Raw genomic sequence first — 12,226 nt, 5'->3', positions numbered from 1 at the left:
CCTTTTAAAATATTTACAGACAGGCACCCCCCCATATTTCGTATCAGTGACGCACTAATATGAAATTGGAGAAATGTCCTCAGTACTGTTGTTTTGGGGTTTTTTATAACCAAGAATTAGATTAATTATTAGCATTAATTGGTTGGGAAGTTACACAAAAATTACTCAAATTTAAATCATTTGGATGTTAGATATGGGGAAACTTTAAAATAACCTTGTTCACTTTACAGCAATTATGGGGTTTTATATGGCTTTAAACTGTTTCCACTATTACAGATTTATTCACCAGTGATGCTTTCAAGACAGTTTTTTGGTACACCAGAAGAGAGCTATTGATTCTAAAAGACTGGAAGCCAGAAGGGAACAATAGTTGCACAATTCAAGTGAGGCTCCACAGTTAAAGAGATTTCACTGCTCTGGCTGGATTTTCGAGTGGAATGAGAAAACCCAAAGATGTTTCTGTGTCCATGATATAATTTTTGCCTCTTACTTCAGATTTTACCCGATGTTGCTCTTGTAGAAAGGTAGCTCCACTGACTGGTTCAGTATTTGGCCTTACAGTACTAAGTGTCTGTGAATGCTCTGACACTCAGGTAATTCAAGATCAATATAGTTACTTTATGTGTAAGATTTTTCAGCTAGTGAGAGTGAAGCATAAGGGAACTCAAGTTACTTTCAGGTTTTCCATCTAAGTAGAAAAAGTGGTCCTTGAGTGATGTCAGAGAAACCATTAAGCCGTCCTCCTCTTTCTTTACTATCAGAATGGTATTTTAGGATGTGAATGACCTGTTCTATGCCCTGTGCTTGCTCCCAGGCCCTGTCTTCACTCCCATCCGGCTGGCTGGTGGGAGCAATGCCCACGAAGGAAGAGTGGAAGTCTACCACGGTGGCCAGTGGGGCACAGTCTGTGATGACCAGTGGGATGATGCAGATGCTGAAGTTGTCTGTCGGCAGCTTGGCCTTGGGTTTGTTTTTCTACATGTTTGTTACTCCAGCAGTAAAGCAGGAGAATCATCAGACCCAAAGCTGAAGCTAGGAGAAGCGTAATTGTCAAAAAATGCTCCTTTAAAATCATACTGATATTGTGGAGCAGTAACTAAGTTTATTTCTAGAAGATTCAGGTACAGTGACATTACTTTCTATTCCCTGGAACCAGTTTTCAGTGTCATATGATAGGGCCAGTTTTGTCTCTTTGGCCGGACAGATAAAGAATGTCTCAGAATAAATGTTAACTTTGTAGTGGAAACTCACTACAATTCCTGTAAAGTTTCAATCCAAACCTGTAGGTGAAGAAAAGAAAGTTTTTGACTCTTCAAATCCTTACGATCCATTTTACTGCGGAGTCTGACATCTCCTGGCTTTGGCACAAGAACTCTGCATTGTCAGGAGGGGTATGTTTTTTGGCATGCCTGTGAGAATCTCTCTAGATTTGTTTAAATCACGAGTCTTCTGAAGATTGTCAGTTTGCGTATACTGAGCTAGAGATCTGTCTGAAGGTTTGACAGTGAAGCTTGTCAGTGATTCTGTCTGAACTAAGCATGCAGCTACAGCAGCAGAACAGGATTTTCTTGTGTCACTTTCTTAACAGCTGAGAGGGATTTTTCATACCCCACAGAAGATAAGTATTGGTATTTGCTGAAAAATGCTGCAGAGGTGGGAGACTAAGAGGAAAACTGCTGGACCAGAGAGGAAGGAGATGAGGACAACTGGGAAGGAAGGCCAGTGGGGTAGAAGAGGGAAAGAACTAGGAGCAAGAAGCAGAGAAGATTTGAGTTGTATCCCCTGCAGGAGAAGGGGATTATGTTTGAGACAGTCTGGATGAGAACTAAGGAGGTAAATCAGAGCAGGTAAAGCAGAGGGGACTGGAACAGAACTTGCCTGTTGAAGCCTGCTGGGACTACGATGAACTGAAAGAAGTGGTGCTGAAGGCAGAAAGTTCTGTGGCATTGATGGAGGGGTCCCCAGAGTGTACTTGTTTTTTAACTGGGGCCTTGGGCTGCGTTTGCCACCCAAATTAGCTCAGAATGATGAGAACCATGGACTAGTTAAAAATATTGTAGATCTCTTGCTGAGCCACTATATGAACCAACATGCTTCTCTGATATCAGATTGTTTCCCCCCAGCTTATTTTATGTTGTATTTCCATATTGCTGCACATTTTCAGTTGGGAATACCTAATGGAAAGTCTAGCCTCTTGCAGGCTTTTCCTGCTTTTGAACTGGGCTGCTATTAGTAGGTTTGGGGAGTTACTAAGCTCTGCTTTGCATTTCTGTATACTAATGACAAGAGTAATGCTCTTAGCCTGCCTCCTTACTCTTTACACTAAAACTTTTTATTACTTATATTTAATAATCACAAACAGCAGTTCTGTGATGCTTCTAATTTGATTCGTTTTTCTGAGTAAATAAATTGTATTAAGATGGTGCTAAACCCGCTAAGTCTGTTTGCAATACGCCTAGAGATTTACAGAATTTCTCAAGTAAGCAAGATGTTACAACAAGCATGCTAATTTATATGAAGTGAAATCTTACCAACAGTGGCAGTAGACCAGTTCTGAAGTACTAAAAATAATCTAAATTTGCATACTGTTAAACCATCTGGTAACGTGCCAGAAACTGTAAAAGTAAAGTTTCTCACTCAGTAGCTTCCCACACCACTTCAACTTTTCTGTACACTCCTATAAAACTCCAGAATATGAATCTACCATTAATTGGTGGGAAAAAACTTCTTTTATTATTTGATTTCCTAATAATTTTTATTTCACACAAATTCTCCTGGTTATAATGATGGGATGTGTTGTCTCTGCCTAGCTCCAGAGACTCTTACTGGAATATGGTATAAACAGTAAAAGCCTTCAGAGCAGTCCATCATTATCGATTGGATTTCAGCCAGCTGCTTAAAGAATAAGGATTTTTTCCTTAATATTTTCTATACATTTCTACCAGCATTTTTATCAGATACACTGGAAAAACAAGATGCTTTTTAAATGATGCTTAATTTAAAGATGCTTAAGTAATAAACAAGATGCTTAATTTAAAGTAATGCTTTAGATAGGTAAATCATTACAGTCCATTTAGACATTTAGACATTTCAATCTTGCCATTTCAAACTGGAGTGAATATAGAAACAGAAAAAGCACTGAGTAGAAAGAAACCAAACCATGGCAAACATTTATATATGAAATGGTATTTTAAATAGAATTTAAAAAATCATGATAGATGACAAAGGGTTAAACACTGCATAATTTCTGTAATTCTAAAACAATCAACTGAGTCTTTTGTGCTTAAAATCGTTTCTGCTGATAGAGAATATACCCCATACAAGGCTAGTCATTGGTCTGCTTCCTGTTCTTATTTCTGTTGCTGATGAGTGATATGACACTTGTCAAGTCACTTCAGATCTTTTTGCTGTGGTTTTCACAATAGGGAACAATCGCATTATCTGCCTCATCTGGGTATTTGATTAATGTGCTTTGAGGACAACAGGTGGAAGGCCCTTTAGAAATATATATTGGATTATTTTTACGATATATAGACACGAAATGAATACTAAACTCAGAAGCCTCATCCCCAAGCTGTACATCTGCAGTCTCTCCCAGGAAAGTTAGAACTCGTCCTGACCGAGTGCCCCTTCATTTCCCCAGGGGTGTTGCCAAGGCCTGGAGCCAGGCGTACTTTGGAGAAGGCTCCGGCCCCGTGCTGCTGGATGAAGTGCGGTGCACGGGAAATGAGCTCTCCATAGAGCAGTGCCCAAAAAGCTCCTGGCGAGAACACAACTGTGGCCACAAAGAGGATGCTGGTGTTTCCTGCACACCTCTCACAGGTACTTCACTCATCAATCATCACACAGAAAAAGACGGGACACGGGCAGAGCTCACAGCTCTGGAGAGAGAACTCCTAAAGTGTGCACAAAACACGGAGTGGCCGCAGCGAAGGCGGTGTTACTGATTGTGCTTTAGAACAAGGAGCTCTCAGAATGCCTGACCCTTGTTTCTGTTCTCCCTTGGCTCGGCACAGAGGGCGCACTGCGGCTCACAGGAGGGAAGGGCAGCCACGAGGGCCGCCTGGAGGTCTATCACAGCGGGCAGTGGGGCACGGTCTGCGATGACGGCTGGACAGAGCTGAACACGCAGGTGGTTTGCTGGCAGCTGGGATTTAAGTAAGGCTCCTTGATATTGGCTATCTGACTCTGTCACTTCACCATGATGACAAACACATGAACCATACACGAACCCCATTTTAAGAGTCTGCTTTTTAGCTGAGTGCTTCAAACAAACTACCAACTTAAAAATCCATTAAAGACTGCTTCCCTCAGTCTCACAGAGGCATATAGGCCCTGATTTAGGTAGAAAAACCTTCAACAAATGTGACTTAGCAGCCTTTGTTCACCGAGTTCCTTCCAATTATTTTCTGGTGAGATCCATGCATGTGCTATAGGGAAAAACTGATTTTGATCTCTATTTTGCCTATAAAAGTTTGACTCTTCTAAATCTTTGCTTGTTGTACAATCATTATTAATGAAAGACATTTTCAAGGTGTAAGTCCTTCTGCACTACCCCAGAAAATCCTAGAGTGTGGCTCTGGAACAGTTATGTATTGAAAGGTATTTTAGAAAAATCCCATTTGTATCATGCATTCAACTCTTCCCTACTTTTCCTACTGACCTGTGGCTACAAAGATACACTCTCAGGAGGTGACTGTTATCTTGCCTTCAAACTGTAACAGCTGACATTTAAAAATGGATTTTGTCTCAGACTGTGACATTTAAAAGTATATAGAATACTAAGAACATGCTTAAAGCCTCAGAGTCATTGAGCCAGCCATATGCTTGGTTGAAGAGCAGCCTTAATCAAAGGTACTGCACTCTTAAGTTTGTACTAATGTAACATTAATTCCTTAAAAAAAAAATTACTGAAAAGGCAGCATATGGTGCTGTCATTGAATTTAATGCTAACTGAACCTACTTGAGAAATCTTTATTTCCTCAGGAATATCACTTTCCTTTCTCATATTAAGCATCATGTGTCCTCCGATCACTGTGGACAAAACCATACCTCTGTGTTGTGCAGGTCTGGAAAAAGTGCAGGTCTGGAAAAAGAGAGCCCCTCAGAAGGAAGCTCCGGGCCCATCTGGCTGGACGATGTGATCTGCTCCGGGAAGGAGACAAACCTCCTGCAGTGCTCCCGCAGGGAGTGGGGGAAGCACGACTGCAACCATCAGGAGGATGTCAGACTCATCTGCCACCCAGAAAACGACAGCCACAAGCGCTTGCTTGGTAAGGGAGCTCTTTGCTAAAGTCACACTATGAATATGGCTTGGATACAGATCCAACCAAAGTACAGGATACTTAAGGATTCTCAAAATCCTAGTATTTGTCAGATGGGTGCAAGGAAAGAACAGGAAGGGGAAAACGCCTTACTTTTCTGCTGAACATCACAGGAAGTAATCAAGTTTTGTTTAGAATGTAAGCATCCAGCACATTAAAGCTCAACCCAGATTTGCAGGGTAACAAAGTCACATTCCAGAGATGCCGTTCTCGCAGTCTCCACCAGATTTTGGACCCATTCAGCACTTCCTGATGGTGTACCTGACTTTACTTGGCACTTCTCAACCTCCAAGTAATGCTCGGCATCAAATGCTGGAGATACACCTGACCACTGAGAAATACAAATCAATAGTACACCCTCCTATGGCTTTGCATCCAGACAATCCAAAACAAGGGATATGGGGAAGAAGGGAAGTTCAGAGATAGCAAGAAGGAAAGGTGAGAAGCATGAAACTATTTCTGTGCTACTACTGCCTGTCATTTTTATGTGTCTGGGTAAATGGGCCCCACTTGCTGACCAGGACAGAATGACACTACACACCCAGATAAAAGAGTCAGTTCCAATGTCAAAAGCCTACAAACTTGTATGAAAATAAAGAGAATAAAAACACTGATAAGAAATGACAGAAAAATACCAATTACACAGTGAAATTGTAGAACCAAATATAAAAAAATAAATTCCAAAGATTTCTAAATCCACGTGTAGACAATTAAACAATAATTCTGGCTATGAGATATGCACAGCAGAAACTACAGGGGAACAATGGGTTGCACAGCAATTCTGAAAAAGTTTCATTTTTTTTCAATTTGCTACACAAAGTGTGTAGCTTGTCAGTGTGTAGCCTTTTAGAAAATCGCTGCCAATGCCATTTAGCTTACCCAAGAATATTTCAGTTGCATTTGAAATTGGTATTATACGCCTCTTTCCTGGAAATCAGAGACTAAAGGTTTATCCCACAAACTACAACATGGATTTACTGCACAATGTTGCTACTTGTAACAACATTCAGCACTTCCACATTCTGAGTCTCTCCCTCTTTACAGGCTCATTCTATAGAGCCTTCTCACCATCCAATGAATGTTTGAAGTTGCAGTACATTTATCAAATCCTATTTGTTAGAAAGGATTTTCTCAAACCAAAAATAACAGGAATTCAAACCAATAACTGCTGTCTTTACAGATGCAAACCATCTGTCCCGCTTTGCTCAAACTCCTATAAAATATCTCTGCTGAAGGAGTTTGGTTCAGTTAAATACATCCATATGGTAACATTCTCACATCCCCACTACCAGAATGCTGTATTAATTTTGTGCTCATAAATATATATACGTGTGTTTTCTAAACCACAAGAAGATGAGACAATAAAATATTAGTATTCCATGCCTCTATCTGGTTAATAGAAGTATAATTCTCCCTAAGTAATAAGTTGTATTTTTCCAGAACACAGCTCAACAAGAAAATAAGACAGTTTATCTGACATTTCCTAGAAGATTTCTAATTGGAAAGTGGACAAAGTGTTGTTACCATTTATGTCCCAGCATTTGAAAAAGCATTTTTTTTCCCATAAGGATAAATTCAGTGAAAAAATAGAGAAATTAGTAGATGATAGGACTTAAGGAAACACAGATATTAAGACACACTAAACAAGAGATAGGATACGCTACAATAATGACATTTGTTCAGTAAGGTCACAACAGCATAGGTAAACAGAATGTTGGTGAATTTATTAATTCATGTAACTGTCCAGACAGCATCAACTTCAACACAAACCATATGCTTTAAATTACATTGGAAGCAAACAGACTTGGATTTTATCTTCACGTATTTCCCTACTCATTTAATGACTTAGGCCAGATTTAACTAGTGCTGACCAGATTCATGTTTGATATATACAAGTTATTCTTACCCTAAACTAATCTGAATTACATACCAAGTGCAGATATCTCAAAATACTGCTTTAAGAGTGCAATTAAGTAATTCCTCATCCTCACATACTTAGAAAAGATTAGGGACAGGTTAGAAGAATGAGGAAGTCTTTTCCATTATTCTATGAAGCAACTCTCATGAGTATATTAAAGATTATAAAGAATGCCATATAAAAAGATTTAGAAGGTGATTCTTCCTTGAACATTATAAAGAGGCCACTGAGGATTTCATAACTGTTTTAAGGGTATTTGCATAGCATGCAGTCTATAAAGGAATTTTAGAGTAAGAATTAAAGTATGTACTTTGCCTAATGAGTCAAAACTTAACTACAGGCCAAGTGCTGCAGAAACCATGATCAGCTAACTCTGACTAATCCACATAAGTGAAATTTCATATCATGAATCTATCTGAATAAACAATCAATTTAAATCGCTAGAAAAAGAATCTAGAATAACATGCTGCAGAACAATGTGTATAGTGCTAAGGAATAGCTGAAGTTCAACACAAAGCTGCACTATTTTTGCTGAGACAGTGGTTAGGAGGAGCAGCAGCAACCAGTTTGAGAATGAGTTTATGGACTGAGATAGAGTTAAATTCACCCTTAACGTTTCTGGAAGGAAAACCTGTCCAGCTTGTATGGGTATCACATCGAAGGTATCTCAGGCGTTTTCTACCTCTTTGTATATAATTGTGGTCAATTTCTCAACCATGTCACAGATTTGCATAGAATGAAGGCATCAGATGAACTCTGAAGAGTAAAGTACAGAAGTATTTAGTATTTGTCTTGTAATTTGTACACACTGCTTCCTTTTGCCGGCCAGGAAGAATATGACTCTTTAACCACTGATATAAGGCTCGTTGAACTTATATATCGATTGTACTGAATATAATGAAAGTAACTCAAAGTACCAATTCTTGCTTCTGTTGCTGTGAGCTGACAGCAGACATTTATTCCCAGGTCCTCCCATCAGGCTGATGGATGGCGAGAATAAGAAGGAAGGACGTGTGGAGATTTTTATCAATGGCCAGTGGGGCACAATTTGTGATGATGGATGGTCTGATAAGGATGCAGCTGTAGTCTGCCGACAGCTTGGCTACAAGTAAGAAAGCTCATTAAGCTGTTTCTCAAGTTACCTTTTCTGTATCTAAAAATCTTAAGTTTCTGCTACCAAATACCACAAAGATGTCTAATAAGATAATGTATGTCTTTCAAAACTTGTCAGTTTGGCCTTCTTTTAGAAAAATATATCCCTTCTATTTGTATGAAAAGTAGTAAGGCTATGTCTTCAAAAGGAATATTCATTAAATAGCATAACTGGGAATGGGAATGTTAGCATTCAAAAGTCAGTCTGACTGGCAATAGAAATGCAAGTTAATGCAAGTCAGTAAATATTTTTCATTAGAAGAAGAAACATTCCAAATTATTAATCTATTAATTAGATACAAAATTTTAGTTGTCATATTAGTTTCAAAACCAGGTCAGTGTCCACTGTCATGAGGTGTGGATATGATGACTGCAGATTCAGATTCAGGCACACCAGCTACTGAATTCCTAATTTAATTGAGTTTTTGCTTCATTTACCCATCTGGCTAGATTTGATGTAGCTTGAAGATCTGATGAAACTTTACACAAGGGATTATGGCTCCAGTCTGCATGACAGTAATTTGAATAAGCTTCATTTAACACATGGACCTGACAGAACAAACCCACCTTCTAATTAAAACTACTGCAATATATGTGTCACTTTTGAAAGAAATCACTTAATCAGGCTTACATCACTCATCAGCATTCTTCTTCTGGATACCCAACAGCAGCAAAAATATAACTACTATAGGGCAAATATATAAATAGCAGTACTAATAAAACTTGAAAATTATCCAGAACACTAGTGAAATATAACAGGAAATTAGTGAAATGTCATCTCCAAGTTTATCTATAATGAAATCTGAGCTGAAGAAATCATATTAACTGTTTGTTGTATCTAACAATGTGAATTTTGTCCAACCAAATATCATCACTATGCCTGAACACACAATAGATGCCTCTTGAAAACTGCCTGGTATTCATTTAGTAAAAGCCTGTTTAAAAGTAGTATTACACTATGGCTTCAAAATGGCAAAAATTTGACTTAAAAGTCAAGATATCACTGTTACAAGTTACCTAATTTGTAAATTCTAGGACAGGTGTCAATCAATCCTAATCTACTGGATTTCCTCATTAATAATATCATGAATATACTGCATCTGCAAAGCTCAGCATTGTTACTGTGCATGGCCCTTGGTGTGAGAGAACTGAGAGGAAAAGACATGAAGCCACTTCTCTCCAGGGACAGATCTGAGCAGGCAACAAGGTTGTTTCTCTGAGAGTGCATAAATAGCTGGCTTGGAAAGCAGCAATTAAGGGACATGTTTGTTAGGGGTGCACTAAAGCCAGCTGTAAGAACACATTCCAGCATGTAACAAACACATAGATATAACATTTGTACCTTCAGAGATCTCCCAATTATATGAAATAATTTTCTCTATTAAGCTGCACTCTCTGCTCAAGAACACCATGATTTTTTTACATTTGTTTCCTGACATGTTCTTCAGTGGGGGCTGGTTTGCATTTTCTGTGTTGCTGTTGGTTGGTTTGGTCTGAACAGCTTTCATTCCCATTATCAGCAAACTGAGAGATTACTGATGCACAGTAAGAGATAGATTGCTTTCATACAAAGGTAAGGAAGAAGGAGGTAGTGCCCTTCTGAAGTAACTGATAAGACTCTAGAGAGACAATTCTGTACTAAACTGCAATAAATACTTCTCTGGGGAAGGATAAGAGTACTGCGGTGACTCACAACAAAGTAGTTTTCAACATCCTGAGGAACTTTAGAGCAATGCCCTAAAGCAGAAACTTTGTTATTTGACAGAGATACCAAAACCAGGTAAGAATTTACGAGTGCCTGTGCTGTGTCACTGTGTTGTAACAGCAAACATGAACACATGAGCTGCCCACAGGTATCAAAAGGTTAGACTTATTTTTTTGTGGTTATCTGTAATCAGAGTACCCTTCACAAAAGAAAAACATTTGGAGCAAGAGTCACACTATTTGGGACTGACAAGTCAAACCATAGTAAACTCATTAGGCAGAGATTGGCCTATACTGGTTCCAAAGGCAGTTAAGGCTTTGGGTTATCTGGCACATACCTCCTAACCATGGAAATTGAAAATGACTAAGGACAGTTGACCTTGTGGTATCTCTCCCCCAGTGTTTCATGAGCTTCTCTTTCCTGGCTTTTTACAATTTCTGCATTCTAACCAGTGCTCCCTACTTGGAAATCCTGCCCACCTACGCTGCAGTACATAGTAAATCCACGCAGGCAAAGCTATCCACGTGCAAGTTTCTAAAGGGAGGAAGCTCCTGTGTTACTTTCATGTTTCAGTTACATGGATGTGGCAATTGAGAGCTGCTTCAGTTTGAGCCAGCCACACTTTTATTGTGACAAAGCTTTGAAAATGGTTTGACAACTCAGGATTCCTCCTCAGCAGACCAAACCCACTCAAGAAGGGGTGTAAACTCTTCATGGCATTCTCACCTACCTTCCCCGACACTGCAGGTATTAAAGAGGCACAAAAAGATCTGTAAAGAGAAAGAAATACTTTCTTGCCTAATACACTTTCGTAGTCAAATTCTCTTTCTCTGCTCCAGCATTTTACAACATCTGCAGTTAGAGTTCTGTATGCATAGAAGCAGTACTTTACAATATACAATTATAAAATAACCTTTAAAATGGAAACCTGTATTTTAGTTATCTGGAATTCCATACATCCTTATCCCAGTAAAATGTCAGGTAAATTGCTCTTAACCAATAGGTAAACTTGTAGTTCAGGCACACTTAGAGGTGTCTGAGGCTTCCTGCCCCACTTCTCTGCACAGCCACTTGGGTGGTCTCTCACTCATAATTCTTTCTGACTCTCAAACCATATACAACAAAACATCTACTTATAAATTAAGAAGATTGCCATAACTAATTAACAGTAACAATCTATCACAGGAGTTGCCAAATGAGATGCTTAAATGCTACACAAGCACCAAGTACTGGGTTCCTCCCAAGGACAGCGGGGTGCAGACACTGAATTGGTCTCCACTCACATGACATGTTTAGAGCTCAAATATGAGGTGCCCTGTAAAAAATGACACGGTAACAAAATGTTTTAATAACTACTAACAACTGATAGATCTGTATATCATAGCTCCTACTGCACCACAAGTATACTGTATTTAACTGGCCCATCTTTCTGAGGGAATCAGACCTGAACAATTATTTTTAGCTTTCACAGATGCTGACTTTATACAAGGATTAAAGAGATTATGAAAAAGCAGCTTTCACATATTTTGTTTTATGGCAAAATGTAATGCTGATACAACGTAAAATACTTTGCAGACTGCCCTCTAACCAGATACACAAAAGCAGTTTTTAAACATTAATGAAATGTAGCAATTCTGTTACAATTTTATTTTTCCCACATACCAGAATAAGAGAGGTGGTGAGAAGGTGGTTGCTGTCAAGTGAAACAGTGACAAGGTTTGGAACGAAACCTCAGTGCCTTTGACTACTCACTTGGAAATTTGAGTAAAATGTCTAATAATAAAAAAAATATGCTCTGTTTGCAGAGGTCCAGCTAGAGCAAGGACAATGGCCTATTTCGGTGAGGGCAAAGGCCCGATCCATGTGGATAACTTGAAGTGCACAGGGAATGAGAGATCCCTGGCAGACTGCATTAAGCAGGACATCGGGACACACAACTGCCGGCACAGCGAGGACGCGGGGGTCATCTGCGACCACCTGAGCAAGAAAGTCCCTGGGAACAGCAATAAAGGTGAGCCCTGTCCTCAGGGGCAGGCCCAGGGCTCCAGCTGAGCAGCTGTCAGGGGAGGAACGGGCAGACTTACCAATCCCCCCTCGTGGAGGAAAGAGTTTAGCACAAAAGGGCCG

General features: G+C 39.4%; 2 protein-coding genes across 2 annotated transcripts in view; one reads left to right on the top strand and one right to left on the bottom strand.

Annotated features, from left to right (window-relative positions):
* SYNPO2 (synaptopodin 2) overlaps window positions 1–12,226 on the bottom strand; it is a 295,612-nt gene that overhangs the window by 174,157 nt on the left and 109,229 nt on the right. The gene's annotated exons all lie outside the window — the stretch shown is intronic.
* PRSS12 (serine protease 12) overlaps window positions 1–12,226 on the top strand; it is a 30,919-nt gene that overhangs the window by 10,679 nt on the left and 8,014 nt on the right. The window contains exons 5-10 of the mRNA XM_066316920.1: window positions 815–965; window positions 3,644–3,822; window positions 4,017–4,158; window positions 5,068–5,273; window positions 8,209–8,350; window positions 11,905–12,110. Of these exons, the coding sequence (XP_066173017.1) occupies window positions 815–965; window positions 3,644–3,822; window positions 4,017–4,158; window positions 5,068–5,273; window positions 8,209–8,350; window positions 11,905–12,110 (1,026 nt within the window). The remainder of the gene's footprint in view (window positions 1–814; window positions 966–3,643; window positions 3,823–4,016; window positions 4,159–5,067; window positions 5,274–8,208; window positions 8,351–11,904; window positions 12,111–12,226) is intronic.

Source organism: Sylvia atricapilla, chromosome 4 (genome assembly GCF_009819655.1).
Source record: "Sylvia atricapilla isolate bSylAtr1 chromosome 4, bSylAtr1.pri, whole genome shotgun sequence".
NCBI classification, from domain to species: Eukaryota; Metazoa; Chordata; class Aves; order Passeriformes; family Sylviidae; genus Sylvia; species Sylvia atricapilla.
Note: the sequence above shows the minus strand (reverse complement) of the source record. Positions and strands in the feature narration are given on the sequence as shown.